Source organism: Schistocerca americana, chromosome 2 (assembly GCF_021461395.2).
Source record: "Schistocerca americana isolate TAMUIC-IGC-003095 chromosome 2, iqSchAmer2.1, whole genome shotgun sequence".
Taxonomy (NCBI): Eukaryota; Metazoa; Arthropoda; class Insecta; order Orthoptera; family Acrididae; genus Schistocerca; species Schistocerca americana.
In genome coordinates, this window is record NC_060120.1 from 714,312,376 (window position 1) to 714,334,880 (window position 22,505).

Consider the following 22,505-nt stretch of genomic DNA (forward strand, 5'->3'; position numbering starts at 1 on the left):
ATATCATAGCTACTACATCGCATAAAATGAGGTAAAACATTGCACAAAATTTTAGAGTTTGCAGAGGTAAAAAAATTGCAATGTGTGAAATGTAGATAAGATATCGAAGTTTTAAATAAAACTGAGAGCAGAGCTATGTCTTGTTTCGTTCTCTTGTTGTTGATTTTTATACGCAATGGACAGTCCTGTGTGATTTGCCCCTTTGTCCCTGCAAATGGGGAATTATGAGGGCATTCAATAAGTAATGCAACAATTTTGTTTCTGAAAGCAGGTTGATTTTGTTCAGGATTCCAGCACACCATAATATTCCCCAATCTTACAACTACAAAACCTAATTTTTCAATGTAATTTCTGTTCAGTGCAACAGCCTTATGCCACCTTACTGGGGAGGCCTGCATGCCCGCACGGTACCGCTCTACTGGTTGACATCAGACCCAATGTCTTGCGTATCAATAACCTCCCCATCATCCATATGCTGCTTACCACTGAGTACTTCCTTCATTGTGGGCCAAACAAATGGAAGTCGGAAGGGGTGAGATCAATAGTAAGATATCAGTGACTCAGGATGCAGACAGACATAAATAGCACTGTAGAAAAACAAGGGGCACCCATATACAAGTCCACAACACCATGGGACCAATGGAGCAGGACGAGTGTACATGTTCACAGCAGTGAAAGGGTTAACCAACCGAGACTACTAATGAGCTACAAAGATAGTTGCATGTGATGTCCCTAACTCTAATATAGTGCATTAATGTACATTTTAACAAATCTTTAGTTTACATACATAATAGGTGGAAACAAAGTATTGTCAGTGACAAACAGCTGATTAATGAAGGAATCAAGAATGTATATATGAGGTCCTACAATATGTTATTGCCAACTATTTCACTTTAGGTTAAACTCCCACTCAAAGGAATTGTTTAAATCTTGACACAAATATTAAGTAGAGACTTTATGCTAAGTAATCATGAGAAAAATAGTTGAAGTATGGGGACTCTTAAACTGTGAGATACTCTTTAGCACTCCTTTGCTAACACCTTCACTGTGTGAAAGAGTAGAAAATATGTACACAATATTCAGTAATAAAATTTACTGTTTGCAGACCTGTCTGATCTTCAGGTAAAATTGTAGGGTCTTAAACTGGCATAGTGCAGTACCTGTTTTACTACTCTTTTCAATCTCAGATTTGTGTACTATCAAAATTGCTTTTAACAGTGCTTCTTTGAGAAATCTTAAGCAAAAGCTTTTTACAGTATTAACTGTGTAACTTCCTTTTACGAGCATGCAGAGAAGTTGAAACAAGTGAAGCATATCTGATCAAACTACTAATTCCACTTAGTAATTAACACAGTGAAGAAAGCAAATTAATTTTTTGCATTTCCACTTTCACAAAATCACAGATTGCATAAAGGAACACGAATGGAAAACTAACTCGGGTGATATGACTTAGGTGAATAAGATAGGCCTGACACAATAAGTTCAGACTCACGTGTATGTTAAATAAACATCATAAACTACTAGTTAATGCTAATATTACAATTCAGAAACATTACTTTGCCAGGAGGTAGACAAAGAATTAAGCTGCAGTGGTGACGATGGTGACGATAATGGTACAACTGTGGCTCTTCACATCATACTATCTGAATCTCATCGTAGCATTATAATATTAAACCAGAGCATGTAAATATATGCCATATCATTAAGAATTCTACTCAGTTGCATCTGTGGTCTGTTCGGAATAATTTATGTGAACTTTATCCTAGGTCGTTACTCTGCGTGCTTCCTCCTCCTCTACTTGCTTTGTTCTAGAATTGGTGCATACTCTACTTGCTGTTACATGTTTTCTATTGGCTTGCATACCATTCAGTCATGCTGGGACTTCCCTCTGTCTTTTCAATATTGATTACTATCTTAATACCTATGCATGAATTACAAAGATTACGCACAGTATAATTGTCACATTTTCATACTAAAGACAAATGATTTCATACTACTGTTCATTAGAATACATGGGAAATTATACAAGAAATAAGGAAATTGTGATGTTCAGATAAATGTGATAAAAAGTCACTGTTGCACTATTCATACATAGTGCAGATGTAAAGACTTCTCCTGTCCTACTGAGAAACAATTTCGACATGATGTGAGATCGAGGAGGAGATCTGCAGTTAATTATAACTGATGTCACCAACAGGTTTGTATGTCATGTATGTTGAGTGCGTTGTACAAGTACTATTTTCATTCATTAACATAAACTTTTAGCATTACAATTAAGTTTCAATTTGAAAAATGTTTTGTAATGGGATATGAACAAATACTAATACAGGTAAAATATGTGATTTAATATTTGTAATACTTGCAGGTTGCACGGTGCACAAAAATCATAAATGCTGATTCAGATGATCCAAAATACATAATAAATGTCAAACAATTTGCGAAGTTTGTTGTTGATTTGGCAGATTCAGTGGCACCTACTGACATTGAAGAAGGAATGAGAGTTGGGTAAGAAAAATAATTTTGTGGTGAATGTTTCAGTTCTATTTATAAAAATCTTTTTCACAAATTAATTTTGTGTATGTGCATACACATACATACATTAAGTTAATGGAGTACATTTAGAAATTACAAATTTAGTATAGTGTTTGGTCATGATTTTGACTGAGGATTGTTAAAATTTAACTCATCAGATTATTCTTCAGCATTAAAGTTGGTGCAAGAGCATGCAGGCACTCGCTCGCGCGCACGCACACATATACACACACGCTCGTACAAAATGGAAGTGTTTAAAACTGTTAGCTGTGAGTATAAAGAGGAGAGCTAGCACTTTAGCAGTAGCTCTGTTCTGACTCGTGAAGGAGAAACTGGAGTGTTCTGAAGTAGTAATAGGACAGATGGAGTACTGCATTTTTACTGCTATGTATTGCTTAGTATATTCAAATACACTTACTCTTCTGCCGCAGTGACTGCTTCTTGCTTTCATGCTCATCTGATTTGAATTATTGGGTCTTCAGATAGATTTACAAATTGATTTCAAAGATTTTTCTTAAAGTGAAGACATAACTGCCTTGGCAGTGCAACACTCCACATCTACATCACATAGTAAAAATACCTACTTTTCTGCTTTTATCATAGAGTCTTTACTGTTGCGCAGGGACTGATCCAGGTGATGTTGAAATGGTGTAATTGATAAAGATAGAGTAATTGATGGTATAATCTGTGTCAAAATGTTGTTGGGACTTGATGAAATATGTGGTATTTATACCTACTAAGTGACAGAATACTACTTGCCCAATAATTCTTAAATTCAATTGTAAACAGTAATTCTGATGTGTTGTGCAAAACTTAGCAGTACATAGACCACACCTTCATACTAAGCATGTAAACCTTATTCATTGTGTTTTGGGATGTGTGTTATCTTTCTGCAAATATTTGGTAATTTTGTTTCTGTCTTTGACAAAATATTTATTTCAGAATAAAATTTAGTTAATTTGTCAAAACCGGTAAAAGACACACAAATAGTTTGCAAGTGACTGTATTTAATTCTAAAATATATACTACTGTTGCTGAAAAGTAACAACTACAAATAAAATAACAAAATACTTACGAACTGTTTGCTTCTGTTACAGTCCCTTCATATTTGGAGCTTCTTGACCAGTATTTTTTGGTGGTCATCTTGTGTTATGCTTCCTTTACTTGGTATTGTCAACTTTTTTCCTAAGACCCATTATTTTTATTGTTTTGTATATGCAGTAATAGGGTATTGTCTGCTAGTTTCGGCTTATTGTCACATCAGGATTATCATGAATATATGTTCATTATCTTCTTAGACTGCTCTATTGCTTCTTTGTACAAACATATGTAGGTAACTGTAGATTATTACATTAAGTACTTCAGACAATCTTCAGCCTTGTCACTGAACCATCCACATCAGTGCAGTAATCATGTTTACACCTAAAAGTAGAAAGTTTCTCCTGAAATGTGTGTCTTGAGAAGAGTGTGTTAATTAGCTCTGAAGAGACTTTCTCTGAAAGTGTAGATTATTATTATCTGGTGTGCATGCCTGTCTGCTACTCAGTGCTTCTTATTTTTCATTAATTTTGATGATCTGTCTACTTATACATAATTATATTTTGTCTTACATTTTCTGTTGATTTATTTCATCATAGGGTCTTGGTGAAATACTGTGTAGTTGTGATGTGTTCAAAATGTTTGAAACAGCAAGCAGCAATATTATTTGAAGTGAGGCCAATACCTGTTGAATAGACCTTGTGTTGTAGGCTACCATAAATGTTTTTGCTATTTGTGTACTCATTCAGTACACCCCACAAACAGAAATCCAAATATGTCAAAACATCATTGGTGTAGGCCAAGGATAGTCAATCTTTCTTACTTATTGACCATATTTATATCCCTGTTAGTAGTAAAATTTGCTAACAGCTCACTTGTTCCACATTAATGATTTATTAAATAGGGAAGTAACTTTATAAAGTTTCTGAAGTATTGTTACAGTAAGATGAAGCATATATTGTATTTCAGGACTATGACACTGTGGACTATAAGATGCACTTCAATTTTTAGGCTGTCTTTAAAAATAGCATTTTTACCATTTTTACTATTAAATTCCAAGGGCAGACTAAAAAAAATCTTAGTTTATAAAACCGAACTGACTTTAAAAATCCCTGAAAATTTTCATCTGAACTTCCTTCTTCATTGTTATCCTCTTCATATATAAGATGGTCTTTGCTGCCATTGAGAGCATTACTTATGCCGGACTTCTTGAAAGATTTAGCAATGTCTTCTCTCTCTCTCTCTCTCTCTCTCTCTCTCTCTCTCTCTCTCTCTAGACCATGACTGTTTTATTCACTGACACACTTCTTTGATTAAGAGTTATTTTAAAGCTCCCTTCAGTGTGAATTCATATTGGATTTCATCCATCATCTATTTGTTACTTTCCTCTCTCATACACAGTTTAAATGGTTTATTTGTCAAGACATCAAGAGATTGCAATTGTGAAGTAAGTCCTCCCAGAATAACAGCAAGCTCTGTATTTCCGTATCTCAATTTCTTTGACAGAATTCTTCAAATGACTGTTGAACTGATCTAGCACAAGAACACCTTTCCACCTCTCCCACACTGTTAATCCATAATTTCATACCAGCCTTATCAAGCCAACCTTGTCAAGCACGTGACCACCACCACCTGGTGGTATTTCAGAAGGTTTTGGAATTGTTCTGCACTTGGAAATGATTACTGGATTAAGTTTAGTACAGTCAGCACATCATGAAATGAGAACAGCATAGTGCATTTTTTCCTGGCCACAGTTTTAGCACCTTTCATGCCAACCGTTCAGTGACTCGGCACATCAAATGATAGAGGAGTTTTGTCCATATTCATTATCTGGCTTAGTTCCACATTGGTTTTCTTTCATTATTGAATAATAAAGTGATGGAAGGGTAATATTTTCTCTTCATACTCCTGTGGTGTTTTCAGAGATATTTTGGTTTTGGTTCACATGCTAAGTTCATGATGCTTAACAAACCTGTAGCAGCAACCAACTCCATCCTTCTAGTCTGTTAAGTTCCACTGTAGTGCTAGCTTATGAGCGTGTATTTGAATCATTTTTGTATTAATTCAGATGCAATTTTGATAGTATCTTTTAATCCATTTCAATAGTCATCTACTAGTTTCGGCCTTTTGCATTCAGTCCTCTGTTTTTTAGTTCGTAGTTAGCCTGCCAGTTACGAATGGTTTTTAATGTTGGTGGAGGGCTGAAATGCCACTTAACTGCTCTGTTTCCAGGCTCTTCTGTATATGTGATTTCTTTCAGTTTATGGCCCCCATCATATGAGTAACTTATTTTTCCATTACAAAACTAGCTATGGTGCTAACAAAAATATTGTACTGTTACTGATAACAAAATCACTTTCAGTTAAAGCTCATTGGCACTGTAGCTTGCAGTGATGCATCATAGGCAAGACAGTGTTCTGGTTTGGTGATGGTGGGGCAGGGGGGGGGGGGGGAGACAGTGTTTGCAAGCTTGTGGATCCCTGAAACCCCTGTTCGTCGTGTTGATGCACTCCTGTTAAGAGTTGAATGCAGTGTTGCCAGATAGAGATTTCCTGTGGCATTGAGAATATGACCATTTTTAAGACTGGCAGGCATTTTAAGTCAAACTCTGGACATTTTTATACTAATTTCGAGTATAAAATGCACATCAATTTTGGAAGCAATTTTTCGAAGCAAAAAGTGCATCTTACAGTCCGTAAACTAAGGTAATAACAACTTAGCAAATATTTTGTTAACTTTTTATGAAAACCCAATGAAAATGTGTTAAATCACTTACTGCCCTCCACCCATCACTAAAACTGAAATGCCCATTAGTGGGCAGTAGGGACCAGCTTGACTATCGCTGGTGTAGACTCTTCTAGTATACCAGGAACTGTTTTAATGACAATCATTAGCACAAAGGGCCTGCTCATTGAATTGGAAATATTTGCCAATTTTTACCTGTGTGTGAATTCTTAATCAGAATAGTGCTAAGCTAGATGTGAGACCTCAGTGTTGGAATCTCAAACACTAGAAGATTAGAATGTGTATGTCAATATTCCTGGTGACCAAATGTTCCCCTTCCTTCTAAGTCTTCGGGGTGACTATGCTGTGGTCACTCCCATCTTCCAAGATGACGACTGCCATGTTTGCATGGTTGCACATACATGTTCCTGACTTGGTGATGGCTCAGGTATCCTATCACACGTCAACTGGCGGTCTACCGTATTTACTGGAATCTAAGCCGCATTTTTTTCCCAGTTTTTGTAGTCCAAGAAACCACTTGCAGCTTAGAATCGAGTGCAAAGTAAGCGGAAGTTCTGGAAAATGTTGGTAGGTGCCGCCACAGCTAACTTCTGCTGTCGAATATATGTAGCGCTACACAGGCATGCTTTGCAGGCACAAAGATAAATACTGGCACCAAAACCTCTGCATCAGTAAATAAATTTTAAAAAAGGTAGAAGACGAGCTTTTTTCTCCGCGAGTTTCAACCACTGCATTTTCATACATTATCCAATGAAGTAAAGAGAAATTCTGTATTTTTCATCTTTGAATGTAGCAGCCTTTCAAATATTCATAGCAACAAAAATAATTTCTTTACACAAAAATACCAACAATGCACAAGGCTTTAGGATTGTTGAATGAGTTGATACACTGGGGCTCATTAAGATTTTACGTAGCGGCACCTATTGCTTCATGGAATTTTGTGAAGTGCTTGTTGGTGTTAGAGAACCATAATGAAGCGCTTTCATTATAGTGCCAAATTCAAGAGGAGAGTTATTTCTTTTGCAGAACAAAGTTCTAATTGTGCTGCAGGTCTGTGATTTGGGACTGAAGAGAGCAATGTCAGGTGATGGCAACTGCAGAGAGACAAGTATTTAGTTGGCCAAAGTGTGGGCGATATCATGCACTAGAAGTGATTTTAAATGAATTTGTTTATGAACAGCGTCAGAAATTCCTGCCTGTGAATGCCAAAATTTTAAAAATTAAGCACATGAAATTGCTAGAGAGCAAAAAATCTAAAATTTTAAGGCTAGTCACAGCTGGATTGATTTGTTTATGAAGTGAAGTGCTGGGGTTTTTCACTTCTGAGGTGAACTTCAGTTCGGTTGCATGGAAGCTGCCGAAAAATTATGAAGAAAAACTTGTGGAATTTCAGCGTTTTATAATTAGGTGGCACACAGAAAAGCAATACCTTATTGGTCAGATAGGAAATGCTGACCAAACTCCTGTATATTTTGACATGCCTTCAAATTATACGGTTGATGCCAAAGGAAAGAAAGACATAAGTGTCCTTACATCAGGGGGTGAAAAACAGTGGATGTCCGTCACACTTGCTTGCACAGCAGATGGGCATAAATTACCCCCATTCATAGTTTTCAAGTGAAAGACTTTACCGAAATTGGAAGTGTTTCCAAAAACTGAAATTATATGAGCAAACGAAACTGGGTGGTTTACGGAGGGCATGGTGCTGGAATGGATTAGATGCGTGTGGGATCGTTGTCCTGGCGCAATGCTTGGTTTACGCAGTCTGTTGGTATTAGATGCGTACACAGGCCAGACAACACCTGCAGTAAAACAAAAATTACAGGAAAGCAAAACAGACTTGGCAGTAATTCCAGGCGGGATGATGTCAATTCTGCAACCACTTGACATCTATTTGAATAAACCATTTGGGGACTAGCTTAAACACTTGTACACAGACTGGCTTTCGAAAAGCGACAGGCAACTGACACCGACACGACAAGTAAAATGTGCGAGTTTGTCGCAAGTGTGCCAATGGATTTATGATGCATGGAAGTGTGTTCCAAATTTGACTGTGCAACAAGCATTTAAAAAATGTTCATTATCCAATGCACTAGATGGTACAGAGGATGGTGCTCTGTATGAAGAAATGAGCAACAAAGAATTGAGTGATAAGTGATTCAGAATCGTGACTGATATTTTAAACATGTCATATAGGATATTTTACAAACCTAATAAAATTTTGTTTTAATTTCCAGCATTTAATTTCTAAGTTGTTATCATTCTTATTTTATAAGTGTTGCTACTCTGCATTGCACAGGATAGAAAACCGTTGAGAGCTGCATCAAACCAGTCTATGGAGTGAATACAACAACAACACCACTCTGCATTTGAAGTCATCTCTAAAAATCTACTACGAAAATATGACTGGAAAGACTGTTTGGGATGTATGTCAATATGGCCAACTCTACGTTCCGAATTTTTTTCCTACCTGCGACAAAGAGATGGTTGCTAATAGGAACTTTTACGAATCGTGAATCACATGCAGTATTCTCTTCACCATAAAAATAATAGGAATGTAAACATTATGCCATGTATTCTTTCGTGTTTGCTGCTATCTCATTTAAATCCTGTTTGCCTAATAAACTACGAGTGACACAACAGCAAACACAGAAGAATATACATATCATGTCATGTTTATATTTGTATTATTCTTATTCTGAATAACAATATTCAGAAATGAAGCACAGCAATTGACTAGCTTTTTAAATCTAAGGTGACTCTAATTTCGGTGCATAATGTAATGTACTAAACAGGCACCTGCAAAGATTTTCAAAAAGAAAAATTTTCGCTTAATTCTCGTTTAGAACATCTTCTATCATACTCAGTCTATTATTTGGTTCTTGTTGATCATTATCAAAGAAAGCAGCAGTGTAAGTAACAACAGATAGCAGTCTCTTGCCATTGTTTTGCTAATGAGACAATTCCTCTGTTTTTATTGTAAGCGGCGGTAGTGCGCACAAAGGCAAGCCATGCCGTGAGTGGCGACAGGTTGTAAACACTCATTATCAGAGTGCGACAAACAGTGCTTGACACAGTACAATAATGCATTTTCAGCTTAGTGACGTAAACACCTATAACAAAGAGAATGGCACTTATCAGATGAAAGCAAAGTAAGCAATCGCTTCAAACCAGATGAAGCATGTGAAAAAGGAAGGGTACCTGTATAAATACAGACGGAGCGCCTGACACACAGCATTGGCTACCTGGTAAAGCTTAACTGCTAAGCTTATGACTCGAACCAAACTACTGTAGCTGTATCTTCATCCATTTGATCTAAATTGTTTGATGTTACGATGGACCAGCTTTGTTTCGATTTGGAGGGGTGGTGTAAAACCTTTCTCTCACCTTGAATTTAGAGTCTCAAATTTCAGGTGCAGCTTAGATTCAGGAAAATTTTTTTCCTTGATTTTGAGTCTGATATTTCAGGTGCGGCTTAGATTCAAGTGCGGTCTGGATTCGAGTAAATGCAGTAAATCACCTGGTCTTAATCCCATAGAAAATATCTGGGATGGAACAAGAGATGAATGTAGTAGTCAACATCCTCATAGTTTGGTAGCTTTTTGGAATCTAATAATCAAGGAATGGCATCAGCCAGATGTGGTGTAGTTGAAGAAATATTGTACACCATGTTTCCTATCAAACTGAGGCCAGTTGTCAAGCTTAATGATACCGTTACATGGTGTAGCATGATGTCACGTGGGATGGGGGGACTAATGTTTTGTCTGGTCTGCTGATATAATAATTGAACTTCTCTGCTTTGCCAACATTCTGATACTGACTTAGTCACAAAAATGTTTTTATGTTTCCTTATTGCAGTGTGGATCGCAACAAATATCAAATTCATATACCTTTGCCACCAAAGATAGATCCAACAGTCACAATGATGCAAGTTGAAGAGAAACCAGATGTTACATATAGCGATGTTGGAGGATGCAAAGAACAAATTGAAAAATTAAGAGAAGTTGTTGAAACACCACTATTGCATGTAAGTGAACTTTCGTAGTTGTGCTTGAATTTGACATACAAACTGATATTGGAAGTACAAATTCTCTTTCTAAAAGAATGTTTCATTGTTGATATAAAGCTTTTTATTTCATAATGTTATTTTTTACTTAATTATATCTTTAGCATTTTATATATTTTTCAGCCTGAGAAGTTTGTAAACCTTGGAATTGAACCACCTAAAGGAGTCCTCCTCTTTGGTCCTCCTGGCACTGGTAAAACATTATGTGCAAGGGCTGTTGCAAATAGAACAGACGCTTGTTTCATTAGGGTCATTGGGTCCGAACTTGTCCAGAAATACGTAGGAGAGGTTAGTGTCTGTTTTAATATTTTACTAATATTTGCACTTTACACAGTTTTAGTATGAATAATTAATCGGTGAACCTTCAAGAGTTTTTATTTCCTAATAGTTGTTAAAGTTTTAAAGTTTTGGTACTGAATGCTGTTTGAAATTATCATTGTTTGTTATTGAGCTAATACAATTCTTGTCATTACACGAGTTTGGCAGTTTTCCATAGCAAACATAATATGAATGAATTCTCTAAGAGTTCCAGTTAAGGGGAATCCTTCATAAGTTATTATGAACTTCTGTCTGAAGGTGACCTTATAATGAAAATAGAAGTTAAAATGAACCTGTGCGTGCACACGCGCGCGCGCGCGCGCACACACACACACACACACACACACACACACACACACAAAACAGTTATCATTCACACTGCATGCCCTACAGATAGATACCCTTACTATATGCTGATTTATGGAAACGAGTAGAAGATTTATGTACAAGATTTTGCCATTTGTGGAATATTAAGAAGTCAGCTGTGATGATTTAGGTCAGTTTTGAGGAGCTGTTGGTCACACTGTTGTAAGGTGGTATCATAGTGGTACTGTTTCTCAATACAGATATCAGAAAGCAGGTGGGCTCAGGTATTTCCTCACAGCAGTTTGGATGTTGTGAAACCCTTGTTTTTTATTATATTTCGTGTAACTGGGATGCTGAAATCACTGGATAAGGATTTGATTGGGGAAGATTACTCCAGGTTTGTGGTTGAGAGCTATAGGAAGCTTTGCGGTGGATGGACACGTGGAAGGAGGGGATGGGAAGGAAGGGAGGCAAGCACACTTTGTCATGTATTTCTGACTGGGTGTGGTTTGAAAGACAAATGTTGAAGAAATACTTACTTCCTGTGTTATACACGTAAAAAGGTAGGTGTGTGTGTGTGTGTGTGTGTGTGTGTGTGTGTGTGTGTGTGTGTGTGTGTTTGTCATCTCCTCCAAATCTCAGAATCTATTTCAGCCAAGTTTGGTGCAGAAGCAGCAGCCCTTAAGAGTATCAGCTTATAGGGTTTATAAATTCCTAGCTCCAATGGGAGTGGAGGTATAGGCAAAAACATGTTTGTCTCGGCTCCCTGGCATATAGGCCTCTCTGCACAACAGACATACTACATGCCCCCCCCCCCCCCCAGGGGGCCCAAGTCCTTTTGTGGGTATGTGTGTGGCGCGCATGGGGCCCGAGCTATTGTAGCCTCCTTTCCATTCCTTTGAAGGCTGTATTACCATCCATGTTCCTCTCCCTCCCTATCCTTGCTGGTTTGTCCCTGCCTCCTCTTTTCCCCTCTTAGTGGACTTTGTTGACCTGGCTATCCTCCTGGCTTTGTTTTGGTCTGTGCTATTGTTTAGTTTGCTGTATCCATCTTTTCGGCATTTTTGGTCCCCGTGGGGTTTGACCTCCATTTCCAAAAATTTTCCGTTCAGTGTGAGCCATTTGGAAATGAACTCCCTACCTAGCTTCCATGGTGCAGGTTTCTCTCCTCCTCCCCTCCCCTTTCCCTTTGTACCCTGGCCCCCATCTTGCTAGGTCACCAGCATGGTAACCAGTCCGTGTGGTGGGGCTGTTAAGAACCCACTTGGCTGAGCCCCCTGACACCACAGTGATCACACTGCTAGTACCTGAGCTGTTAATGCCTCGTGTTTGCCCAGGAGTCGATGCTCATCATTTTGGGGCACCAGGACTCCCGGCAATGGCCGCTGTGCCACATGGCCCTTGCTGTGGCTGGGTGGCGCCCACAGGGCGAGCCCCTGATCAGAGTGGGTGGTACTAGGGCGGACGTCTTGCACATGAAGCGACAAAAGCTTCACCATCCTGGCCATTCTGTGGCCGTCTCTAAGAGTGGTAGCAGACGTGACACTCCTTCTGATCATTTGGTCTTCCCCTCCCTGGCCACCCCCTGGGAGGAGGGGCAAGCTCACTGACTTGGGTTTAAACCTTTTCCTCAGTACCTGGTTTGGTGGTAGTTTTCCACGGCCAAGCCTTTGTTTTTCGTGGAGGCAATTGAAGATAAGTATGGCGAAGTTGAATTGATGAGTAAAATGTGGTCCGATGCTTTGCTCATAAAGACATCTTCCGCTGCCCAATGTGACACCCTGCGTGCTTGTCACGTCCCAGCCTCTGTCACGCCCCACCAACCTTTGAACTCAGTACAGGGCATTGTTTTCTACCGAGATCTTCTTCTGCAATCTGATGAGGACCTCCGTGCTAACCTCGAGCGGCGAGGGGTTCGTTTTATCCGCTGTGTGCAGTGAGGCCCTCCAAACAATCGCATCGCTATGGACGCCTTTATCCTGGCCTTCGAGGGGGATGTCCTCCCAGAGAAGGTCAAGGTAATGGTTTTCGGTGTGATGTAAAACCTTACATTCCACCAGCGATGAGATATTCTAAATGCTTAAGGTTTGGACACACGTCTTCCCGCTGCACCACTGATCCCCTCTGGTGACTGTGGGCGCTCCCTCCATGAGGGGAGTGCCTGTGCTCCCCCGCCCATGTGTGTAAATTGTAATGGACAGCATTGTCCATGCTCACCTACATGCCTGGTGTTTGTGAAAGAAAGGAGGATTCAAGAGTGCAAAACCTTAGATCGGCTCACCTACAATGAGGCTCGTCAAAAATATCACCGGCTCCATCCCGTGTCTATGACCTATACATTTGCTTCAATTACGTCCATTCCCCCTCCTACCCCCTCCTCTTCCCAGCCCCACCCCATTCGCCCCATGCCTTCAGCCTCCTCCTCCTCCTCCTCCCCCTTCCCCTCCCCCTTCTCCCACCCCCCCTCCCCCTCAGTACCCATATCCCCTCTTCAGGTGCTGCTCCCCCTCCCCCGCCGGAGAAATGCTCCCCTCCTTCGGCAGCTGCAGGTACTGGAGCTCCCTCCCAGGACTCCTATTCCTGGCACCCCATGAAAGGCGATCTACTGCTCCACATCGGCAGCGTGATCCGCGGCCAGTGGGTGCCAAGATTGCCCGGTGTAATTCCGTGCATGCTCTCGCTGAAGTCTACCCTTCTCTTCCTTCCCAAGAGAAGCAGAAACGCAGGGACAAGGGCAAGGCCCCTCTGGTACTCCCTGAGGTGCAGCCTTCCCCCTACAGTCAATGAACCAACAGAGTCTGACCCCACCTATATGGATATTACCCCATCCTTATCGGTAACGGATAGCGACTCGATGGCATGACTGACTCTGGTCCAATCACTTCCATTTTGGACTCCGGCTTGAGACTCCTCCAGTGGAATTGTAATGGATATTTGCATCACCTTCTAGCATCTTTCCTTCTACTCTGCTGCTTGCATTGCGCTCCAGGAGACCCATTTTGTCAATTCTTACTCACTGATCCTCTGTGGGTTCCACGCTTTCTGTCAGAACCGAGCCGCGCGGGATTAGTCGAGCGCTCTAAGGCGTTGCAGTCATGGACTTTGCGGCTGGTCCCAGCGGAGGTTCGAGTTCTCCCTCGGGCATGGCTGTGTGTGTTTGTCCTTAGGATAATTTAGGTTAAGTAGTGTGTAAGCTTAGGGACTGATGACCTTAGCAGTTAAGTCCCATAAGATTTCACACACATTTGAATTTTTTTTTTTTTTTGTCATAACCGAATTGGCCCCTTGCGGGTTTCTGGTGGTGTTTGCACCTTAGTCTGCAAGGACATTGTTAGTAAATGGGTTCCCCTCCGTACCACTCTGGAAGCCATTGCTGTCAGGGTCCAACTGGCCACTCCAGTCACAATCTGTAATCTTTACCTCCCACCTGACAGGCCGCCCACATCCCATGCCCTCACCACCCTTCTTCAACAACTCCCTTCTCCCTTCCTGTTATTAGGGGACTTTAATGCCCACAACCCTCTTTGGGGTAGTCATACGACTACTGCCCTGGGCAAGACAGTTGAAGCTGTTCTGGCAGGGCTTGACCTCTGTTTACTAAACACAGGCGCTCCCACACACTGAGTGGGGTGTCCATGATGACTTCTGTGACAGCGACCATTACCCGATTGTTTTGATCTTCTTTCAGTGTGTCTCACTGTCACCCTCCCAGGTGGGCCCTATCTATGGCTGATTGGGGTGCCTTCTCCTCTACTCCCCACTCCCCGTATTGCCACACGACAGTGTTGATGAATCTACTCAGACCTTGACTGCCTCCATCCTTTCAGTTCTTCTTCACGTTTCTCCTGCCGGCAGGTAGTCCCTTAGTGGACTGCAGCCATAAAAGACCGCCACCGTGCGCTTCAACACTTCAAGCAGCACCCTTCTACTGCTCTTCTTCTGGTCTTTAAATGACTCCGCACCCAGGCCCGCTACCTAATCAGATTTCAGAAACGGATTTGCTGGGAATGATACGTAGCTGTCATAGGACCCCACACCCTCTCTTCGCAAGTCTGGGCGAAACTCCGCCGTAGTCCCACCGGGGTTGCAGGAATTTCCGTACATGGTGGTGGTGTTACCAATCTGGACTTTGTGGCATAAAATTTTGCTCAACACGTTGCTCAAGCTTCGGCATCGGCTCAGTATACCCCCACGTTCCTTCTCCTGAAAGAGCGTTCACAACGACTGCCTTTTTCTTCTGTTTCCTGCTGCTCAGAACCATATAATGCCCCATTTAGCGAGTGGGATTTTGCCAGCACCCTCGCCCTTTGTCCGGATGTGGCTCCTGGACTGGATCGGATACATAACCAAATGCTCCAACACTTATTGGTGGCTGGCCACCGTCGTATCTTGTCACTCTTCAACTGTCTGTGGGGTGAGGGAGTATTTCCTACCCAGTGGCAGAAAAGCATTGTTGTTCCGGTGTTGAAGCCAGGGAAGTTAGCTCTTCTGTTGGATAGCTGCTATCCAATTAGCCTTACTAACACCCTCTGCAAGCTCCTTGAATGCATGGTGAGTCGGCGGCTGTTTTGGATCCTTGAATCCCGCAACCGTATGTCATCGACTCAAAGTGGTTTTCCCTGTGGCCGCTCTATGGTGGGTAACTTGGTGCACCTAGACTCTGCTATCTAGTCAGCATTTGCCCATCGGCTACACCTCTTTGCAGTCTTCTTTGAGCTGCATAAGCCCTATGACACCACCTGGTGCCACCACATCCTCACCACCCTTCACGAATAGGGCCTTCGTGGGGCTCTGCCCATTTTTATCTGTAATTTTCTTTCTTATTGCTCTTTTTGGGTCCAGGTTGGCTCCTCCTACAGCTCTCCCCATCGGCAAGAAAATGGGGTTCCACAGGGTTCCACCTCTGTCAGCTCCGACTTGCAAACTGGTGCCTTCTGGACTAGCTCCGTACCTAGCCTTCTTGCAGAGGCACCAGTTTTGCGCCAGCAACAGCTGATATCTTACGTGCTCCGCATTCGCTGCACCCCAAAGCACCCAAATTATGGTCTTCTCTATCCAGACACGGAGCTCACCCTGCCACACCAGCCACCACGATGTGGGCTTACCATGGCTGTCCACATTCAGTCGCTCTTTTCTGAGCTCCAGCAATTGCCTTTACCACCTCTCTTCTCCGCTCACACACGTACCCCTCCATGGTGCGTCTCTCGGCTGCAACTCTGTCTTGATCTCTCAATTGATTCAAAGGATTCTGTTCCTCAGATTGTTCTTCGCCACCAGTTCTCCTGTCTCCTCAGTTCCTTTCAGGGTGCAGAAGTGATCTATACTGATGGCTCCATGGCTGCTGGACGCACTGGTTTTGCTTACACCTATTCGCGACACACGGAACTTCACTCCTTGCCAGATGGCTGTAGTGTTTTTACTGCAGAATTGGTAGCCATCTTGCGCACACTGGACCATATCCACTCCTCCTCAGGACTATCCTTCACTACCTGGAGTGACTCATCGAGCGGTTTGCACGCTATCGGCCAGTGCTTCCCTCACCACCCGTTGGTCATCGCTGTCCAGGACTCCCTTTCTCTCTTCGCTCAACGTGGATGCACAGTGGTTTTCATTTGGACCCCAGGCCATGTTGAGATTCCTGGCAATGAACTTGCTGATCAACTGGTTAAGTTAGCTACTACCAGGCCCTCTCTCACTATTGACATTCCAAAAATAGACCTTCGCTCGGCATTACGTCGTCAGGTTTTGGGCCTTTGGGATGCAGAATGGAGCACTCTTTCTTCGCCGAACAAGCTCAGGGTAATTAAGGATACTGCAACTCCATGGCGGTCCTCCTTACGAGCCTCTCGTAAGGCCTCTGTCATTCTCTGCCGCCTCCACATCAGCCATACTTTTTTGGCTCACGGTTATATCCTCCGTCGTGAGGACCACCCTCTCTGTCGTTGTGGATCGATGTTGACTGTGGCTCACCTCTTATTGGACTGCCCCAACTTAGCCATCCTACGACGGACTTTTAGCTTTCCAGAATCTCTCCCCCTGGTGTTGGCTGACGATGCCTCAGTGGCAGATCTCGTTTTACGTTTTATTCATGATGGAGGTTTTTATCACTTTATTTAAGGGAGGGGCCTTCCACCTTATCGGTGAGTGAAGGGGATGGCAGCCTTTCGTGCTCCCCCCCTTCACCCCGACTGGATTGACTTCAGCTGGGCTTGATGGTTCACCCTGGCCCTCTGCCTTCCCACTCGTTTCCTCATGGGGTCTGTTATGCCCTGAGCATCACTGTCTCCTTTGCTTCTTCCTTCATGCTCCTGTCATTAGTCACTTTCTTTCCCTCGCCTTGTCTTCTGTCCTTTTCCTTCCTTCCCTGTCAATAGTTTATCACTTTATGGATGTTGTAGTTCCCTCTTTTAATGCGGGATTTTATCGGTTTTACTTAATCTCAGGTTGGAGGCACTGATGACTGTGTAGTTTGGTCCCTTCTCCAACCAACCAACCATACTGTGTGGGCACAGTATTGGCCTATCTTACTGATCTGCTTTGCAATGCAGCCCTGGTTTCAGAAGCAAGAAACAGTTTTCAAGCCCCTGACATGTTGTGGCAGTTGTAGTGGCCTGCTTTATAGACGTATTTTGCAGGGGATATATCTGTGGATGGGCATCTGGGGAAAGTTTCAGATGTATAGAGAACAAGAGGGCCCAGGAGGATAAGCAGAGAGGGAAGGGAAAAAGATATGGACAGAGGGAAGGGGAGGAAAATATGTTCAAAGAGACAGGGCAACAGAAATGGACTAAGAGGGAGGATAATGATATGGAGAGACAGAGAGGGTATGGAGATTAGGTGGACAGAGACAGGGCACAAGAGCTGGACACAGTGTGGCAGTAGGAGATGTGTGCAATATATGTTTTGTATGTTTATGTGAGCGAAGATGCTGGGGAAAGGCTAGTAACGGATAAAGAGGCATTGGAAACGAGCCCTTGACAAATCCAGAATGACAAAGCCTGTGTTTGTGGCTGAATATAAGGTCCTGAGAGAGCACTTAGGCTTCTTTAGGGGCCAGGTTTTTAAATGATAGTTGGAAAGTAGTGTTGAAAGTCTAGCAAGTGTGTATGAGAGCATTGTTTTTTATGTGAAGTTGAAGCAGTTTATAGAGTTGTTTGAGGTAGAATAGGGCATCAAAATTTGTGTTATTAAGTGGAAATAGAATGTATGTATAGGTTTTATAGCTTTGTCAGATGGTGTTTAGTATAATGTTACAGCTATTGGATTGCATGGGTCTGTCTTGGAGATTGGCTGTAGAAAATTAAATAGGATATAGAAAATTAATCTGGAACAACAAAAGGATTTTATCAAAAGAGCAGATGTAGGTTAAGGAGAGGTGTCTGGGTGTTTTAATTACATAGCACCTGAGTGGTGAAGGTTAGAGACTGAGGAAATTGAAAAGAAGGGAGATCCAAGAGATGGCAATTTTTAAGTTAAGCCCATTGAGAGGTATTCAGGGCTACTCAGAATTTCAGAAGAAATTTGGGTGTTGGATTTTGTGAAGGTGCTAGTGAAAGTGAATGCTCTAAATCTCATGGTATGGTGAATCTGAGGAGGAAAAAATGTGGAGGACAGAAAGTAGAAATTGAAAAACACTGTAATAAGTAAATGATCATTTTTGAAAGAAGTAGTTGTGATTGAGATTTGTTAATATGACAGAGGTGAGAATGTGGACTATATCCAAAGGAGGGAAAGTCAATGCAATTAACGTTGTGCAATGTAGAAGCTGGAATTTGCAGCACAAGATATCAGTTTGCTGCCCATAACAAATATGCAGACAACAGATAAAAATATAAAACTGTATTAAATATGAAAATAGGTGAAAAGATAGTGTAAAACTGAAAAATAACTCAAAGTTGCAGTGTAGTTGGCGTTAGGTTGGCAATGTTAAAGACAGTGGTGTGCATGTAGAGTGAGAAGAGGATCTGTGGTTGAGGAGTAGGTAGGAACAAATACGGTCAAATACAGTATGGGTGAAGAAACAGGAGACAAGAAGAGAGAGAGATCGGATAACAACACCTGGGCAGTGCAGACTTGGCTGCTCGCATCATGATTGCGTATAGCAGCGTCCAGTGGCACCATTACATTCCCCGCCCCCCTGTCTCCTCTGCACAAAGCAGAAACTGCTGGACAAGAAGACACAGGTGGTGCATGGTCCAGCAACATGGAACCCAAAAATGAAATATCAAAATCTAAGTGGATGTGCTTCCAAGGTTCTGCAGTGTCAGGCCAGGGAGAGAATCACTTGAAAGGTACAGCATAATGACATGACAGGCTGAATAATGGCAGACCCATTCAGTATTTGGTCAGCAAACATCTTGTATGAAACTTTCCATCAGCTAAAGTCCTGATGGGCAGTATGCAGTAGTTGTAGCACTCATTCTGAGACCCTCAACAGAACCCCTTGATTTTGGTGTAGTTGATGCAAATGTGGGCAACAAGGATGAAATTTGGCTCGGGAGGTGTGTCCGACCACCCGTATTGTACTGTGAACAGGATGATGTAGCACTGGGTTCTTGGTGACGCTTGTGGCTTTGTGAAATGTTTAAGGGAAGATGGAAATGATTCATGCCTAGACAAAGGCTTGACTATAACAGCGAAAGTATTGCCCTGTTTGGGAATCACAGCAACTGTGTGTGTGTGTGTGTGTGTGTGTGTGTGTGTGTGTGGGACATGCACCCAGTATGTATCAAAGTTTGGGTAGACCTTGAGGTGTGCTTGGGTAGCTCAAGTGATAGAGATGACCACTGTTGATAAGTGGGAAATCTGGCTTTGAGTTCCAGTCCAGGGATAATTTTCGTTGTTGCTGATCAGTTGTGCAGCTGGAGTGTAATTGTATTTCCAATTGTGAATGCGTTTCATACAGCTATTAATCACGAAAGTGTGTGTTCCTGCAGATATGCGTGCATGTCTGAAGAACATTGCCTAGTGCTTTGTGTAACACACACTGCAAATACTATGCCAAGGAAGGCTGCATAAAAGAACACGTACGCATGTTGCAAAGTAGTCCTCCTGTTGCCAGTCTCTAAAACAAAATCTTGAGGTTATGGAGGTGATTCTCTGGATTAGCACCTGTGACCAAAATATAGTTAGGGTGTGGAGCAATGGGGAATGCCCTGAACCACAAAATGCTCTAATATGGCAGGGACTAAAGATATTTTAAAGAGTAAGTGATTATGACGGCACAGTTCATATGGTAAGAGCATTTGAATATATGCTTCTGTGAGATCAGTTTTATTCTGTTGAGCGAGGTGCCATGATCTGATTTTGATAGTTCTTTTGGGGCTGGTAGAGAATAAGTTTCTTTGTGCGTTGATCATTACTTTGAATTCAGCACAGTTTCAAGTTTTTGTTTGGTTTGCAGATTATCCGTGGTGTGGCCCATTGACTATGGAGAATAGGCATTAACACTTCTTCATAAGCGTCCCTGTGAATTTTTGCCATGAAAATGCCAGTGTGTGTTCCTGTCAAAATATTGGCGATTGTGGACATCACCAGGTTGCATTCCTATAAGTTATTTGAACATTGTATGTGCTGGGAGAAACTGGGTCTCATACTGCAGTCTCATTTCAGTACTTTCATTCCATTAAAAATATGAGCAGCAGGAACAGAAACATCTGCGTAAGAGCTGTTGAAACATTGACAGGTGGAATGCAGATGCATTGCTGCATGCACATAAAAAATAGTTGAATTTATTATTTTTAAAATTTTTGTCAGTGTCTTTGTCAGAATGAATGTGATAACAAACAGTAAGTTAAACCGATGCCAAAGGGGAGTAAAACTTGTTCCAGGGGGCACTTCGTTCGTGGGCGTGGTTAAGGATGTGACTTAATTTCAGCTCCCAAAAATAAAAATAAAAAATGTTTTTGGAGTTGAATAGAGTGACGGCAGTATTGGGGATGGGGCATTCAACACTTAACTGAATTTGTATACTTTCTAAATGTTATGCATTTCAAACACATTTGTCTCAGACTTTCAGCAATAATATTTCTAACATAGCTGTTGAATACTTCTCTTCCCTTACCATCCCATTCCCTCTTTCAAAACCTTACCCCCCCCCCCCCCCTCTCTCTCTCTCTCTCTCTCTCTCTCTCTCTCTCTCTCTCTCTCTCTCTCTCTCTCTCTCTCTCTCTCTCTCTCACACACACACACACACACACACACACACACACACCATTTGGTGTGGAGTGATTTGAGCTCAGGAATTATCAAAAAGGTGTGAGTAGTACTAATTTCAGGTGTTAATTAAGATTATGATCAGTGTACTGGCGTTTTGTGGGGGAAAGTTTTGCATTTTTTATGTAGGTTAAAGTTGTCCTTGTAAACAGAATTACCTTTTTAGTGTTCAGTGTTTTCTCACCAGCTAATAATTTTCAAGTACAGTTTCCTGTGTCACTATGTTTTATTGACAGGGATTTTATCACCTGTTTCACTGTTTTCATAACAAGTTAGAAAGAGGCACAGTGTAGCTGCTGTAACTTGAACAGTGAATTTTATTAAAATTTTCAGTCAATAACAGCCATTCAAATTTGATATCACTGTTATCATTTGTTTTTATAGGGAGCAAGAATGGTTCGAGAACTGTTTGAAATGGCACGCAGCAAAAAGGCTTGTCTTATATTTTTTGATGAAATTGATGCTATTGGAGGAGCACGTTTTGATGATGGTGCCGGTGGTGATAATGAAGTCCAGAGAACTATGTTGGAACTTATAAATCAGTTGGATGGTTTTGATCCTAGGGGTAACATTAAAGTAAGTACAGCATAATGTCTTGGGCAGCTTTTTGGACTATAACAAAGTGGGAGTAAACAGAGAGGTCACAAATGATGCAAAGGTAGGTAAGAGAGTTCTGCTTCCCAAATACAGAGTTGTAGTTAGTGACAGCAGTAGTGAAGAATATTTGGTGTTAGACTACCAGAAGCAGAGTTTTCTTCTTCAGAGTTTTGAGATAATGACATTTTATTGTAGATTTTTTTTCATTTTAATTCCTCAATTACGTTCCTTTAATGCACTGCATCATTACACCCTGTTTTTGAGTTAGTTAATTAGTTTTAAGGGGGGGTGTACACTGTAATCCAAATGGAAACGACAACAATAGCAGTAATTAACATTATTATGAAAGGAATAGAGTGTTACTCACCATACAGAACTGCGTTAATGGGTGGGTGGGTGGGTCGTGTGTCGACTTTAGAAGAAAACCTTTTGGCTGAAAGCTTAAATGTATAGCAGTCTTTTTGTTGCACCTGTCTGTGATTCCAATTCCCCTCTGTATGGTGAGCAGCAGTCTACCCTATTCATATATTATTGTTGTTCCGTCCTGCACTTTCCATCGTTCAAAAACCTCTCTGGGTTGTTTTCTGACATCTTTTACTTAGTTAAGTTAAAACCAGAAGCATGTCAGTAGGCAGTCTATGATGGGAATGCATGCCATTACTAGACACAGGGTGTATATGCTCCAGGA

The 22,505-nt window shown here is 41.5% G+C and overlaps 1 protein-coding gene across 1 annotated transcript in view; it reads left to right on the top strand.

Moving 5' to 3' along the window:
• The window catches only part of LOC124595780 (26S proteasome regulatory subunit 7), a 53,731-nt gene that overhangs the window by 22,321 nt on the left and 8,905 nt on the right, over positions 1-22,505 (top strand). The window contains exons 4-7 of the mRNA XM_047134666.1: positions 2,366-2,505; positions 10,174-10,342; positions 10,505-10,669; positions 21,605-21,796. Coding sequence (XP_046990622.1) covers positions 2,366-2,505; positions 10,174-10,342; positions 10,505-10,669; positions 21,605-21,796 — 666 coding nt within the window. The remainder of the gene's footprint in view (positions 1-2,365; positions 2,506-10,173; positions 10,343-10,504; positions 10,670-21,604; positions 21,797-22,505) is intronic.